Source organism: Podarcis raffonei, chromosome Z (genome assembly GCF_027172205.1).
Source record: "Podarcis raffonei isolate rPodRaf1 chromosome Z, rPodRaf1.pri, whole genome shotgun sequence".
Classification (NCBI taxonomy): domain Eukaryota; kingdom Metazoa; phylum Chordata; class Lepidosauria; order Squamata; family Lacertidae; genus Podarcis; species Podarcis raffonei.
In genome coordinates, this window is record NC_070621.1 from 282,240 (window position 1) to 297,500 (window position 15,261).

The window sequence follows — 15,261 nt, forward strand, 5'->3', positions numbered from 1 at the left end:
GCGGAGCCAGAGTCATCTAGTCCCACCCACTGAATAATTGACAGGGAAGGCGGAGCCAAGGTCCGCTGAATGATTGACAGGGAAGGCGGAGCCACTGTCCGCTGAATGAGTGACAGGGGAGGCGGGTCCAGGGTCCTCTAGTCCCACCCACTGAATGATTGACAGGGAAGGCGGGGCCAGGGTCCTCTAGTCCCACCCACTGAATGATTGACAGGGGAGGCGGGGCCAGGGTCCGCTGAATGATTGACAGGAAGGCGGAGCCAGGGTCCTCTAGTCCCACCCACTGAATGATTGACAGGGAAGGCGGGGCCAGGGTCCGCTGAATGATTGACAGGAAGGCGGAGTCAGGGTCCGCTGAATGATTGACAGGAAGGCGGAGCCAGGGTCCTCTAGTCCCACCCACTGAATGATTGACAGGGGAGGCGGGGCCAGGGTCCGCTGAATGATTGACAGGAAGGCGGAGCCAGGGTCCTCTAGTCCCACCCACTGAATGATTGACAGGGAAGGCGGAGCCAGGGTCCTCTAGTCCCACCCACTGAATGATTGACAGGGAAGGCAAGGCCAGGGTCCTCTAGTCCCACCCACTGAATGATTGACAGGGAAGGCGGAGCCAGTGTCCACTGAATGAGTGACAGGGAAGGCGGGGCCAGGGTCCGCTGAATGATTGACAGGGAAGGCGGGGCCAGGGTCCTCTTGTCCCACCCACTGAATGATTGACAGGGAAGGCGGGGCCAGGGTCCGCTGAATGAGTGACAGGGGAGGCGGGTCCAGGGTCCGCTGAATGATTGACAGGGAAGGCGGGGCCATGGTCCGATGAATGATTGACAGGGAAAACAGAGCCAGGGTCCTCTAGTCCCACCCACTGAATGATTGACAGGGAAGGCGGGGCCAGGGTCCGCTGAATGATTGACAGGGAAGGCGGAGCCAGGGTTCGCTGGATGATTGACAGGGAAGGCGGGGTCAGTGTCCGCTAAATGATTGACAGGGAAGGCGGAGCCAGAGTCATCTAGTCCCACCCCTGAATGATTGACAGGGAAGGCGGAGCCAGAGTCGTCTAGTCCCACCCACTGAATGATTGACAGGGAAGGCGGGGCCAGGATCATCTAGCCCAACCCACTAAATGATTGACAAGGAAGGCGGGGCCAGGATCATCTAGCCCCACCCCCTGAATGATTGACAGGGAAGGCGGGGCCAGGATCATCTAGTCCAACCCCCTGAATGATTGACAGGGAAGGCGGAGCCAGGGTCCGCTGAATGATTGACAGGGAAGGCGGGGCCAGGATCATCTAGTCCCACCCACTAAATGATTGACAGGGAAGGCGGGGCCAGGATCATCTAGCCCCACCCCCTGAATGATTGACAGGGAAGGCGGGTCCAGGGTCATCTAGTCCCACCCACTGAATGATTGACAGGGAAGGCGGAGCCAGAGTCGTCTAGTCCAACCCTCTGAATGATTGACAGGGAAGGCGGAGCCAGGGTCAGCTAGTCCCACCCACTAAATGATTGACAGGGACGGAATGATTGACAGGGAAGGCGGAGCAGGGTCCTCTAGTCCCACCCACTGAATGATTGACAGGGAAGGCGGGTCCAGGGTCTATCCTGGAATGATAGATGATGATAATAATAATAATAATAATAATAATAATAATGACTAATAATAATAGACTTATAATAATATAAATAGACTAATAATAATAATAATAATAATAATAATAGACTATTAATGAGCTTCTCTCCACCGGCAACAATAATTCAGCCATTACGCAATGCTTTCCAAAATTGGGTTTTCAACTCGTTAATATTGGCAATTAACAAAGATGCTTATTTTCCTCTTAACCTTTTCCTATTCATATTTTTTCTACTGGAAAAAGCCAATTTTTTTCCTCTTAAATCAGATGAAATTCCATTTATTTTCCTGTAAAAATCTGGTGAAATTCACATTATTTTCCTGTAGAAATCTGATGAAATTCACATTATTTTCCTGTAAAAATTCAATTTATTTTCCTGTAAAAATCTGATGAAATTCAATTTATTTTCCTGTAAAAATCTGATGAAATTCACATTATTTTCCTGCAAAAATCTGATGAAATTCAATTTATTTTCCAGGCCTTTATAGGAAAAATCGGTCCGTGTTTCAGGCCAATTGCAGCTTAAATTTCTATTAAATGCACCTTCATTTTTGATTCTTTCCAAGGCAGCAGCTTCTGTTTGCAGACTGTCAATCATTGGCTGACGGATGTCAATCATTGACAGAAATAAACAGAGAATGGAGAAAAGCTTGCAAAATACACAGAAAACGGGGCAAAGTTTGCAAAATGGCCCAAAGTCACCGAAAGCTTGCAAAATAAAATAGAATAAAATAAAGTTTGGGCAAGGTTTTGCCATCCCCGGTTTAGAGATCCTCCATTATTATTATTATTATTAATAATATTAATATTATTCGTCGACTCGAGAGCACGATTTAGCCATTTAAAAAAGAGATGGACCAGGTTTTTAATTGATATTATTATTATTATTCTTATTGGTTGCCCTGAAAGCACGATTTAGCCATTTAAAAAAAGATTGCCTAGAACTTTAATTGATATTATTATTATTATTAATTATTATTATTATTATTATTATTATTAGTTGCTTTATTCGTTAAAAAAAAGACTGCCTGGGATTTTAATTGATATTATTATTATTATTATTAGTTGCCCTGAAAGCACGATTTAGCCATTTAAAAAAAGATTGCCTAGAACTTTAATTGATATTATTATTAATTATTATTATTATTATTATTATTATTAGTTGCTTTATTCATTAAAAAAAGACTGCCTGGGATTTTAATTGATATTATTATTATTATTATTATTATTATTATTAGTTGCTTTATTCATTAAAAAAAAGACTGCCTGGGATTTTAATTGATATTATTATTATTATTATTATTATTATTATTAGTTGCTTTATTCATTAAAAAAAAGACTGCCTGGGATTTTAATTGATATTATTATTATTATTATTATTATTATTATTATTATTAGTTGCTTTATTCATTAAAAAAAAGACTGCCTGGGATTTTAATTGATATTATTATTATTATTATTATTATTATTATTATTATTATTAGTTGCTTTATTCGTTAAAAAAAAGACTGCCTGGGTTTTTAATTGATATTATTATTATTATTATTATTATTATTAGTTGCTTTATTCGTTAAAAAAAAGACTGCCTGGGATTTTAATTGAAATTATTATTATTATTATTATTATTATTATTATTATTATTATTAGTTGCTTTATTCGTTAAAAAAAAGACTGCCTGGGTTTTTAATTGATATTATTATTATTATTATTATTATTATTATTATTAGTTGCTTTATTCATTAAAAAAAAGACTGCCTGGGATTTTAATTGATATTATTATTATTATTATTATTATTATTATTATTAGTTGCTTTATTCGTTAAAAAAAAGACTGCCTGGGATTTTAATTGATATTATTATTATTATTATTATTATTATTAGTTGCTTTATTCATTAAAAAAAAGACTGCCTGGGATTTTAATTGATATTATTATTATTATTATTATTATTATTGTTAGTTGCTTTATTCATTAAAAAAAAGACTGCCTGGGATTTTAATTGATATTATTATTATTAATTATTATTATTATTATTAGTTGCTTTATTCATTAAAAAAAAGACTGCCTGGGATTTTAATTGAAATTATTATTATTATTATTATTATTAATTATTATTATTATTAGTTGCTTTATTCGTTAAAAAAAAGACTGCCTGGGTTTTTAATTGATATTATTATTATTATTATTATTATTATTATTATTATTATTATTATTAGTTGCACCGAGAGCAAGGCATGATGGGAGTTTGGGGACTACAATTCCCATCATCCCTGGTCCCGCTAGCAAGGCATGATGGGAGTTTTAGGACTACAATTCCCATCATCACTGGGATTACAATTCCCATCATCCCTGGTCCTGCTAGCAAGAGTTAGGGACTACAATTCCCATCGTCCCTGGTCCCGCTAGCAAGGCATGATGGGAGTTTTAGGACTACAATTCCCATCATTACTGGGACTACAATTCCCATCATCACTGGGACTACAATTCCCATCATCCCTGACCACTGGTCCGGCTAGCATGACGAGAGTTAGGGACTACAATTCCCATCATCCCTGGTCCCGCTAGCAAGGCATGATGGGAGTTTGGGGACTACAAGTCCCATCATCCCTGGGCCTGTTAGCTAGACATGATGGGAATCGTAGTCCCAAGACTGGGCCCTCCAGACTACAATTCCCATCATCCCTGACCACTGGGCCTGCTAGCTAAGGATGATGGGAGTTGTAGTCCCCAAACAGGTGGCAGGCCCAGGTTGGGGACTACAACTCCCATCATCCCTGGTCCCGCTAGCTAGGCATGATGGGAGTTTGGGGACTACAATTCCCATCATCCCTGGTCCCGCTAGCAAGGCATGATGGGAGTTTGGGGACTACAATTCCCATCATCCCTGGGCCTGCTAGCAAGGCATGATGGGATTTGTAGTCCCGAAACAGCAGCAGGGCCCACTTTTGGGACTACAATTCCCATCATTACTGGGACTACAATTCCCATCATCCCTGACCACTGGTCCAGCTAGCATGATGAGAGTATGGGGACTACAATTCCCATCATCACTGGGACTACAATTCCCATCACCCCTGACCACTGGGCCTGCTAGCAAGGCATGATGGGATTTGTAGTCCCGAAACAGCAGCGGGGCCAACTTTTGGGACTACAATTCCCATCACTACTGGGACTACAATTCCCATCATCCCTGACCACTGGTCCAGCTAGGCATGATGGGAGTTTGGGGACTACAATTCCCATCATCCCTGGTCCCGCTAGCAAGGCATGATGGGAGTTTGGGGACTACAAGTCCCATCATCCCTGGGGCTGTTAGCTAGACATGATGGGAATCGTAGTCCCAAGACTGGGCCCTCCAGACTACAATTCCCATCATCCCTGACCACTGGGCCTGCTAGCTAAGGATGATGGGAGTTGTAGTCCCAAAAGAGCTGGAGGGCCCAGTTTGGGGACTACAATTCCCATCATCCCTGGGCCTGCTAGCAAGAGTTAGGGACTACAATTCCCATCGTCCCTGGTCCCGCTAGCAAGGCATGATGGGAGTTTTAGGACTACAATTCCCATCATTACTGGGACTACAATTCCCATCACCACTGGGACTACAATTCCCATCATCCCTGACTACTGGTCCAGCTAGCATGACGAGAGTTAGGGACTACAATTCCCATCATCCCTGGGCCTGCTAGCAAGAGTTAGGGACTACAATTCCCATCGTCCCTGGTCCCGCTAGCAAGGCATGATGGGAGTTTTAGGACTACAATTCCCATCATTACTGGGACTACAATTCCCATCACCACTGGGACTACAATTCCCATCATCCCTGACCACTGGTCCGGCTAGCATGACGAGAGTTAGGGACTACAATTCCCATCATCCCTGGGCCTGCTAGCAAGAGTTAGGGACTACAATTCCCATCGTCCCTGGTCCCGCTAGCAAGGCATGATGGGAGTTTTAGGACTACAATTCCCATCATTACTGGGACTACAATTCTCATCATCACTGGGACTACAATTCCCATCATCCCTGACTACTGGTCCAGCTAGCATGACGAGAGTTAGGGACTACAATTCCCATCATCCCTGGTCCTGCTAGCAAGGCATGATGGGAGTTTTAGGACTACAATTCCCATCATCACTGGGATTACAATTCCCATCATCCCTGGTCCTGCTAGCAAGAGTTAGGGACTACAATTCCCATCGTCCCTGGTCCCGCTAGCAAGGCATGATGGGAGTTTTAGGACTACAATTCCCATCATTACTGGGACTACAATTCCCATCACCACTGGGACTACAATTCCCATCATCCCTGACCACTGGTCCAGCTAGCATGACGAGAGTTAGGGACTACAATTCCCATCATCCCTGGTCCCGCTAGCAAGGCATGATGGGAGTTTGGGGACTACAAGTCCCATCATCCCTGGGCCTGTTAGCTAGACATGATGGGAATCGTAGTCCCAAGACTGGGCCCTCCAGACTACAATTCCCATCACCCCTGACGCCTGGGCCTGCTAGCTAAGGATGATGGGAGTTGCAGTCCCAAAAGAGCTGGAGGGCCCAGTTTGGGGACTACAATTCCCATCATCCCTGACTACTGGTCCTGTTAGCAAGGCATGATGGGAGTTTGGGGACTACAATTCCCATCATCGCTGGGACTACAATTCCCATCATCCCTGATCCCTGGGCCTGCTAGCTAGGCATGATGGGAGTTGTAGTCCCCAAACGGCCTGCAACTACAATTCCCATCATGCCCAGCTAGCAGGACCAGGGATGATGGGAATTGTAGTCCCGCAACTCCCATCATCTAACAGGCTCAGCGATGATGGGAATTGTAGTCCCCAAACTCCCATCATGCCCTGCTAGCAGGCCCAGTGATGATGGGAATTGCAGTCCCACTTTTGGGACTACAATTCCCATCATTGCTGGGACTACAATTCCCATCATCCTTGGTCCCGCTAGCAAGGCCTGTGGGAGTTTTGGGACTACAATTCCCATCATCCCAGTTCAGTGGCCTTGTTCGCTAGGCATGATGGGAGTTGTAGTCCCCAAACAGGTGGCAGGCCCAGTTTGGGGACTACAATTCCCATCATCGCTGGGACTACAATTCCCATCATCCCTGATCCCTGGGCCTGCTAGCTAGGCATGATGGGAGTTGTAGTCCCCAAACGGCCTGCAACTACAATTCCCATCATGCCCAGCTAGCAGGACCAGGGATGATGGGAATTGTAGTCCCCCAACTCCCATCATCTAACAGGCCCAGCGATGATGGGAATTGTAGTCCCCCAACTCCCATCATCTAACAGGCCCAGTGATGATGGGAATTGTAGTCCCAAAACCCTCCAGCTGTTTCGGGACTACAACTCCCATCATGCCTAGCTAGCAGGCCCAGTGGTCAGGGGTGATGGGAATTGTAGTCTGGAGGGTCCAGTCTTGGGACTACAATTCCCATCATGTCTAGCTAACAGGCCCAGGGATGATGGGAATTGTAGTCCCAAACCTCCCATCATGCCTTGCTAGCGGGACCAGGGATGATGGGAATTGTAGTCCCTAACTCTTGCTAGCAGGCCCAGGGATGATGGGAATTGTAGTCCCCCAACTCTCATCATGCTAGCTGGACCAGTGGTCAGGGATGATGGGAATTGTAGTCCCAGCAATGATGGGAATTGTAGTCCCCAAAGTGGGCCCTGCTGCTGTTTCGGGACTACAAATCCCATCATGCCTTGCTAGCAGCCCCAGGGATGATGGGAATTGTAGTCTGGAGGGCCCAGTCTTGGGACTACAATTCCCATCATCTCTGACCACTGGGCCTGCTAGCTAGGCATGATGGGAGTTGTAGTCCCGAAACAGCTGGAGGGTTCAGTTTTGGGACTACAATTCCCATCATCACTAGGCATCCTAGCTAGGCATGACGGGAGTTTGGGGACTACAATTCCCATCATCACTGGGACTACAATTCCCATCATCACTGGGACTACAATTCCTATCATCACTAGGCATCCTAGCTAGGCATGATGGGAGTTTGGGGACTACAATTCCCATCATCACTGGGACTACAATTCCCATCATCACTGGGACTACAATTCCCATCATCACTAGTCATCCTAGCTAGGCATGATGGGAGTTTGGGGACTACAATTCCCATCATCACTGGGACTACAATTCCCATCATCACTGGGACTACAATTCCCATCACCCCTGATCCCTGGGCCTGCTAGCAAGGCATGATGGGATTTGTAGTCCCGAAACAGCAGCGGGGCCCACTTTTGGGACTACAATTCCCATCATCCCTGGGCCTGTTAGGAAAGCACGATGGGAGTTGTAGTCCCCAAACAGCTCGAGGGTCCACTTTGGGGACTACAATTCCCATCATCCCTGACCACTGGGCCTGCTAGCTAGGCATGATGGGAGTTTGGGGACTACAAGTCCCATCATCACTGGGACTACAATTCCCATCACCCCTGATCCCTGGGCCTGCTAGCTAGGCATGATGGGAGTTTGGGGACTACAAGTCCCATCATCACTGGGACTACAATTCCCATCACCCCTGATCCCTGGGCCTGCTAGCTAGGCATGATGGGAGTTTGTGGACTACAAGTCCCATCATCGCTGGGACTACAATTCCCATCACCCCTGATCCCTGGGCCTGCTAGCTAGGCATGATGGGAGTTGTAGTCCCCAAACGGCTTGCAACTACAATTCCCATCATGCCCAGCTAGCAGGACCAGTGATGATGGGAATTGTAGTCCCCGAACTCCCATCATGCCTAGCTAGCAGGCCCAGGGATGATGGGAATTGTAGTCCCAAGGCTGGGCCCTCCAGACTACAATTCCCATCATCCCTGGTCCCGCTAGCTAGGCATGATGGGAGTTTCGGGACTACAATTCCCATCATCCCTGGACCTGCTAGCTAGACATGATGGGAATCGTAGTCCCAAGACTGGGCCCTCCAGACTACAATTCCCATCATCCCTGATCCCTGGGCCTGCTAGCTAAGGATGATGGGAGTTGTAGTCCCAAAAGAGCTGGAGGGCCCAGTTTGGGGACTACAATTCCCATCATCCCAGTTCAGTGGCTTGTTCACTAGGCATGATGGGAGTTGTAGTCCCCAAGCAGGTGGCAGGCCCAGCTGGGGGACTACAATTCCCATCATCCCTGGGCCTGCTAGCAAGGCATGATGGGATTTGTAGTCCTGAAACAGCAGCAGGGCCCACTTTGGGGACTACAATTCCCATCATCCCTGACCACTGGTCCTGCTAGCAAGGCATGATGGGAGTTTGGGGACTACAAGACCCATCATCACTGGGACTACAATTCCCATCATCCCGGGTCAGTGGCACTGTTCGCTAGGCATGATGGGAGTTGTAGTCCCCAAACAGGTGGCAGGCCCAGTTCTGGGACTACAATTCCCATCATCCCTGGGCCTGCTAGCTAGGCATGATGGGAGTTCGGGGACTACAATTCCCATCATCCCTGGTCCTGCTAGCCGGGCATGATGGGAATTGTAGTTGCAAGCCGTTTGGGGACTACAACTCCCATCATGCCTAGCTAGCAGGCCCAGGGATCAGGGGTGATGGGAATTGTAGTCCCAGTGATGATGGGAATTGTAGTCCCCAAACTCCCATCATGCCTTGCTAGCAGGCCCAGTGGTCAGGGATGATGGGAATTGTAGTCTGGAGGGCCCAGTCTTGGGACTACAATTCCCATCATGTCTAGCTAACAGGCCCAGGGATGATGGGACTTGTAGTCCCCAAACTCCCATCATGCCTTGCTAGCGGGACCAGGGATGATGGGAATTGTAGTCCCTAACTCTCGTCATGCTAGCCGGACCAGTGGTCAGGGATGATGGGAATTGTAGTCCCAGTGATGATGGGAATTGTAGTCCTAAAACTCCCATCATGCCTTGCTAGCGGGACTAGGGACGATGGGAATTGTAGTCCCTAACTCTCGTCATGCTAGCTGGACCAGTAGTCAGGGATGATGGGAATTGTAGTCCCAGTGGTGATGGGAATTGTAGTCCCAGTAATGATGGGAATTGTAGTCCTAAAACTCCCATCATGCCTTGCTAGCGGGACCAGGGACGATGGGAATTGTAGTCCCTAACTCTTGCTAGCAGGCCCAGGGATGATGGGAATTGTAGTCCCTAACTCTCGTCATGCTAGCTGGACCAGTAGTCAGGGATGATGGGAATTGTAGTCCCAGTGGTGATGGGAATTGTAGTCCCAGTAATGATGGGAATTGTAGTCCTAAAACTCCCATCATGCCTTGCTAGCGGGACCAGGGACGATGGGAATTGTAGTCCCTAACTCTTGCTAGCAGGCCCAGGGATGATGGGAATTGTAGTCCCCCAACTCTCATCATGCTAGCTGGACCAGTGGTCAGGGATGATGGGAATTGTAGTCCCAGTGGTGATGGGAATTGTAGTCCCAGTAATGATGGGAATTGTAGTCCTAAAACTCCCATCATGCCTTGCTAGCGGGACCAGGGACGATGGGAATTGTAGTCCCTAACTCTTGCTAGCAGGCCCAGGGATGATGGGAATTGTAGTCCCAGTGGTGATGGGAATTGTAGTCCCAGTAATGATGGGAATTGTAGTCCTAAAACTCCCATCATGCCTTGCTAGCGGGACCAGGGACGATGGGAATTGTAATCCCAGTGATGATGGGAATTGTAGTCCTAAAACTCCCATCATGCCTTGCTAGCGGGACCAGGGACGATGGGAATTGTAGTCCCAAAACTGGGCCCTCCAGCTCTTTTGGGACTACAACTCCCATCGTCCTTAGCTAGCAGGCCCAGTGGTCAGGGGTGATGGGAATTGTAGTCTGGAGGGCCCAGTTTTGGGACTACAATTCCCATCATGTCTAGCTAACAGGTCCAGGGATGATGGGACTTGTAGTCCCCAAACTCCCACCATGCCTTGCTAGCGGGACCAGGGATGATGGGAATTGTAGTCCCTAACTCTCGTCATGCTAGCCGGACCAGTGGTCAGGGATGATGGGAATTGTAGTCCCGGTAATGATGGGAATTGTAGTCCCAAAAGTGGACCCTCCAGCTGTTTCGGGACTACAACTCCCATCGTGCTTTCCTAACAGGCCAAGTGATGATGGGAATTGTAGTCCCCAAACTCCCATCATGCCTAGCTAGCGGGCCCAGGGATGATGGGAATTGTAGTCCCGGTAATGATGGGAATTGTAGTCCCCAAAGTGGGCCCTGCTGCTGTTTCGGGACTACAAATCCCATCATGCCTTGCTAGCAGCCCCAGGGATGATAGGAATTGTAGTCTGGAGGGCCCAGTCTTGGGACTACAATTCCCATCATCTCTGACCACTGGGCCTGCTAGCTAGGCATGATGGGAGTTGTAGTCCCGAAACAGCTGGAGGGTTTTGGGACTACAATTCCCATCATCACTGGGCATCCTAGCTAGGCATGATGGGAGTTTGGGGACTACAACTCCCATCATGCCTAGCTAGCAGGCCCAGGAATCAGGGGTGATGGGAATTGTAGTCCCAGTGATGATGGGAATTGTAGTCCCAAAACCCTCCAGCTCTTTGGGGACTACAAATCCCATCATGCCTTACTAATGGGCCCAGTGGTCAGGACAATGGGAATTGTAGTCCCAAAACTGGGCCCTTCTGCTCTTTTGGGACTACAACTCCCATCATCCTTAGCTAGCAGGCCCAGTGATGATGGGAATTGTAGTCCCCAAACAAAACTCCCATCAATAATAATACTAATAATAATATTACTAATAATATGAATAATAATACGAATAATACAAATAATACGAATGGGTTATGGGAAATAATAATAATCATCATCATTTGACTGAGCAAGTGATAATGGGAATTGTAGTCCCCAAAGAAAACTCCCCTCAATAATTAGACGAATAACACTAATAATATTAATGATAATACTACTAATAATAAGACTAATAATACTATTAACGGGTTATGGCAAATAATAATAATAACTAGCATGGAAAAGTTAATAATAATAATAATAATCATTTGACTGGGCAAGTGATAATGGGAATTGTAGTCCCCAAACAAAACTCCCATCAATAATAATACTAATAATAATAATATTACTAATAATACGAATAATAATACGAATAATAATACAAATAATACTAATGGGTTATGGGAAATAATAATAATAATAATAATCATTTGACTGAGCAAGTGATAATGGGAATTGTAGTCCCCAAAGAAAACTCCCATCAATAATTAGACGAATAACACTAATAATATTAATGATAATACTACTAATAAGAAGACTAATAATACTATTAACGGGTTATGGCAAATAATAATAATAACTAGCATGGAAAAGTTAATAATAATAATAATCATTTGACTGGGCAAGTGATAATGGGAATTGTAGTCCCCAAACAAAACTCCCCTCAATAATTAGACTAATAACACTAATAATATTAATAATAATAATACAAATAATAATGCTATTAATACTAATAATATTAATGGGTTATGGGAAATAATAATAATCATCATTTGACTGAGCAAGTGATAATGGGAATTGTAGTCCCCAAAGAAAACTCCCATCAGTAATTAGACCAATAACACTATTATTATTATTATTATTATTATTATTATTATTATTATTATTAATACTATTAATACTAACGGGTTATGGCAAATAATAATAATAATAACAATCAAGGAAAAGTCATAATGGGAATTGTAGTCCCCAAAGAAAACTCCCCTCAATAAATTAGACTAATAACACTAATAATATTATTATTATTAATAATATTATTATTATTAATAATAATACTATTAATACTATTAATACTAACGGGTTCTGGCAAATAATAAGAATAACCCAGAAACCCAAACCTTTTCCCTCTCCTTAATTCCCCCTGCTATCTGTTAATTATCTGTTAATCATCTGTTAATGATCTGTTAATTAATGACCCCGACCGATAACGAGAGTTACTAATTAACCGAGGGCCGAGCCAGGGCGAAAGTCCTTTCTTCTCGGACTCCAGAATTTCCCCTTTTTCCACCCAAATCGGACGTCTCTTTTTCTCTCTTTCTGGGGGGGAAATGGAGAAATTGGTGATTTTCGCCTTTTTGGGGCTGGTTCTGGGTTCGAGTTTCGCCCAAGGAGAAGGAGAGGAGGCTGTGGAAGTGGAGAAGGTGAGGGATGTGGGGCTGGGGAACTGCCCGAGACTTGATGGGCAGGAAGGGCTAATAATAGCAATAATGGTGATTAATAATACTAATAATAATACTAATAATAATAATATTAATGTGAATAATAATGCCTTGCTAGAAGAATCTTGATCTGCGGAACTGCCCGAGACTTGATGGGCAGGAGGTGGAAGGAAGGGGGAAGAAAGGAAGGGCTGGCTAATATTATTATTATTATTATTATTATTATTATTATTATTAATAGTAATAGTATTAATAATAGTAATAGTATTAATAATAGTAATAGTAATAGTAATAGTATCAGTCTCTAGCCTTGGAATGGGCAGGAGGTGGAGGGAAGGGGCGGAAGGAAGGGCTAATAATAGCAATAATAATGATTAATAATACTATTAATAGTATTAATAATAAGAATATATCAGAAGAATCTTGACCTGCGGAACTGCCCGAGACTTGGAGGGCAGGGGGTGGAGGGAAGGGGCGGAAGGAAGGGCCAATAATAGTAATAATAATAATGAATAATAATACTATTATTAATACTATTAATAATAATATTAATGTGAATAGTAATGCCTTGCTAGAAGAATCTTGATCTGTGGAACTGCCTGAGACTTGATGGGCAGGAGGTGGAGGGAAGGGGCGGAAGGAAGGGCTAATAATAGTAATAATAATGATTAATAATACTATTAATAGTATTAATAATAAGAATATATCAGAAGAATCTTGATCTGCGGAACTGCCCGTCACTTGGAGGGCAGGGGGTGGGGGAACTGCCTGAGACTTGAAGGGGTGGATGGGAGGGGGGCAGCAGGTCTGGATAATCATAATATTCATGATATTAAGAATTAATAATAATAATAATAGTATTAATAATGATAATAATGATAGATCAGAAGAATCTTGATCTGCGGAACTGCCTGAGACTTGAAGGGGTGGATGGGAGGGGGCAGAAGGGCTGGATAATCGTAATATTCATGATATTAAGAATTAATAATAATAATAATAATAATAATAATAATAATAGTATTAATAATGATAATAATGATAGATCAGAAGAATCTTGATCTGCGGAACTGCCCGTCACTTGGAGGGCAGGGGGTGGAGGGGAGAGGGAAGAAAGGAAGGGCTGGCTAATAATAATAATAATGATTAATACTAATAATAATAATACTAATAATACTAATAATAATAATAACAATATAAGCTTGATTTGTATCAGCCTCTAGCCCTAGCAGAGGGTGAGGGTTGTGGGGCTGTGGAACTGCCCGGCACTTGGAAGGGAGCGGGGCGAAAGGAAGAGCTGGCTAATAATAATAATAATAGTAATAATAATAATAATAATAATAATAATAATATTAATAGATCAGAAGAATCTTGGAAGGGGGCAAATCCAAGGACTGGCTAATAATACTAAGAGTAAGAGTAAGAATAAGAATAAGAATAGTATAATAATAATAATAATAATAATAATAATAAAAAATAATTAATAATAATAATAATAATAATAATAATAATAATAATAATAATAATAATAGATCAGAAGAACGGTTGTGGGGAACTGCCTGAGACTTGAAGGGGTGGATGGGAGGGGGGCAGAAGGGCTGGATAATAATAATATTCATGGTATTAAGAAATAATAATAATAATAATAATGATGATGATGATGATGATGATGATAATATTAATAGATCAGAAGAATCTTGGAAGGGGGCAAATCCAAGGACTGGCTAATAATACTAAGAGTAAGAATAAGAATAAGAATAAGAATAGTATAATAATAATAATAATAATAATAATAATAATAATAATAATAATAGATCAGAAGAAGGGATGTGGGGCTGGGGAACTGCCTGAGACTTGAAGGGCAGCGGGGCGAAAGGAAGGGCTGGCTAATCATAAAAATATTAATATTAATATTAATATTAATATTAATAGATCAGAAGAATCTTGGAAGGGGGCAAATCCAAGGACTGGCTAATAATACTAAGAATAAGAATAAGAATAGAATAATAATAATATTAATAATAATAATAATAATATAATAATAATAATAATAATAATAATAATAATAATAATTTTATTATTTTTATTTACTTTATTACTTTATTACTTTATTTTTATTTTATTTTATTTTATTTTATTTATTTATTATTATTATTATTATTATTAATATTATTCTTTTATTTTTATTTACTTTATTTACTTTATTACTTTATTTTTATTTATTTTATTTATTTTATTTTTATTTTATTTTGTTCTGGTGGCTCTCTCAGGATTTCTCCATCCGGAATAATCTTATTTCCCCCCTCATTTCCAGCTCTACGGCAAATGGTACGAGGTGGCCCTGGGTTCGACCTGCCGCTGGGTCCAGGCCAATCGCGGCCGCTTCACCGCCGGGACTCTGCTTCTCGGTCCGGGGAAGGCGCCGGGGGAACTCACCGCCACCAGCACCCGGCTCAGGTGGGAGATTG

At 43.3% G+C, this 15,261-nt stretch overlaps 1 protein-coding gene across 1 annotated transcript in view; it reads left to right on the forward strand.

Moving 5' to 3' along the window:
• Positions 1 to 12,685: 12,685 nt before the first annotated feature.
• The window catches only part of LOC128406928 (protein AMBP-like), a 17,049-nt gene continuing 14,473 nt past the window's right edge, over positions 12,686 to 15,261 (forward strand). Inside the window, exons 1-2 of the mRNA XM_053374825.1 lie at positions 12,686 to 12,778; positions 15,108 to 15,250. Coding sequence (XP_053230800.1) covers positions 12,686 to 12,778; positions 15,108 to 15,250 — 236 coding nt within the window. The remainder of the gene's footprint in view (positions 12,779 to 15,107; positions 15,251 to 15,261) is intronic.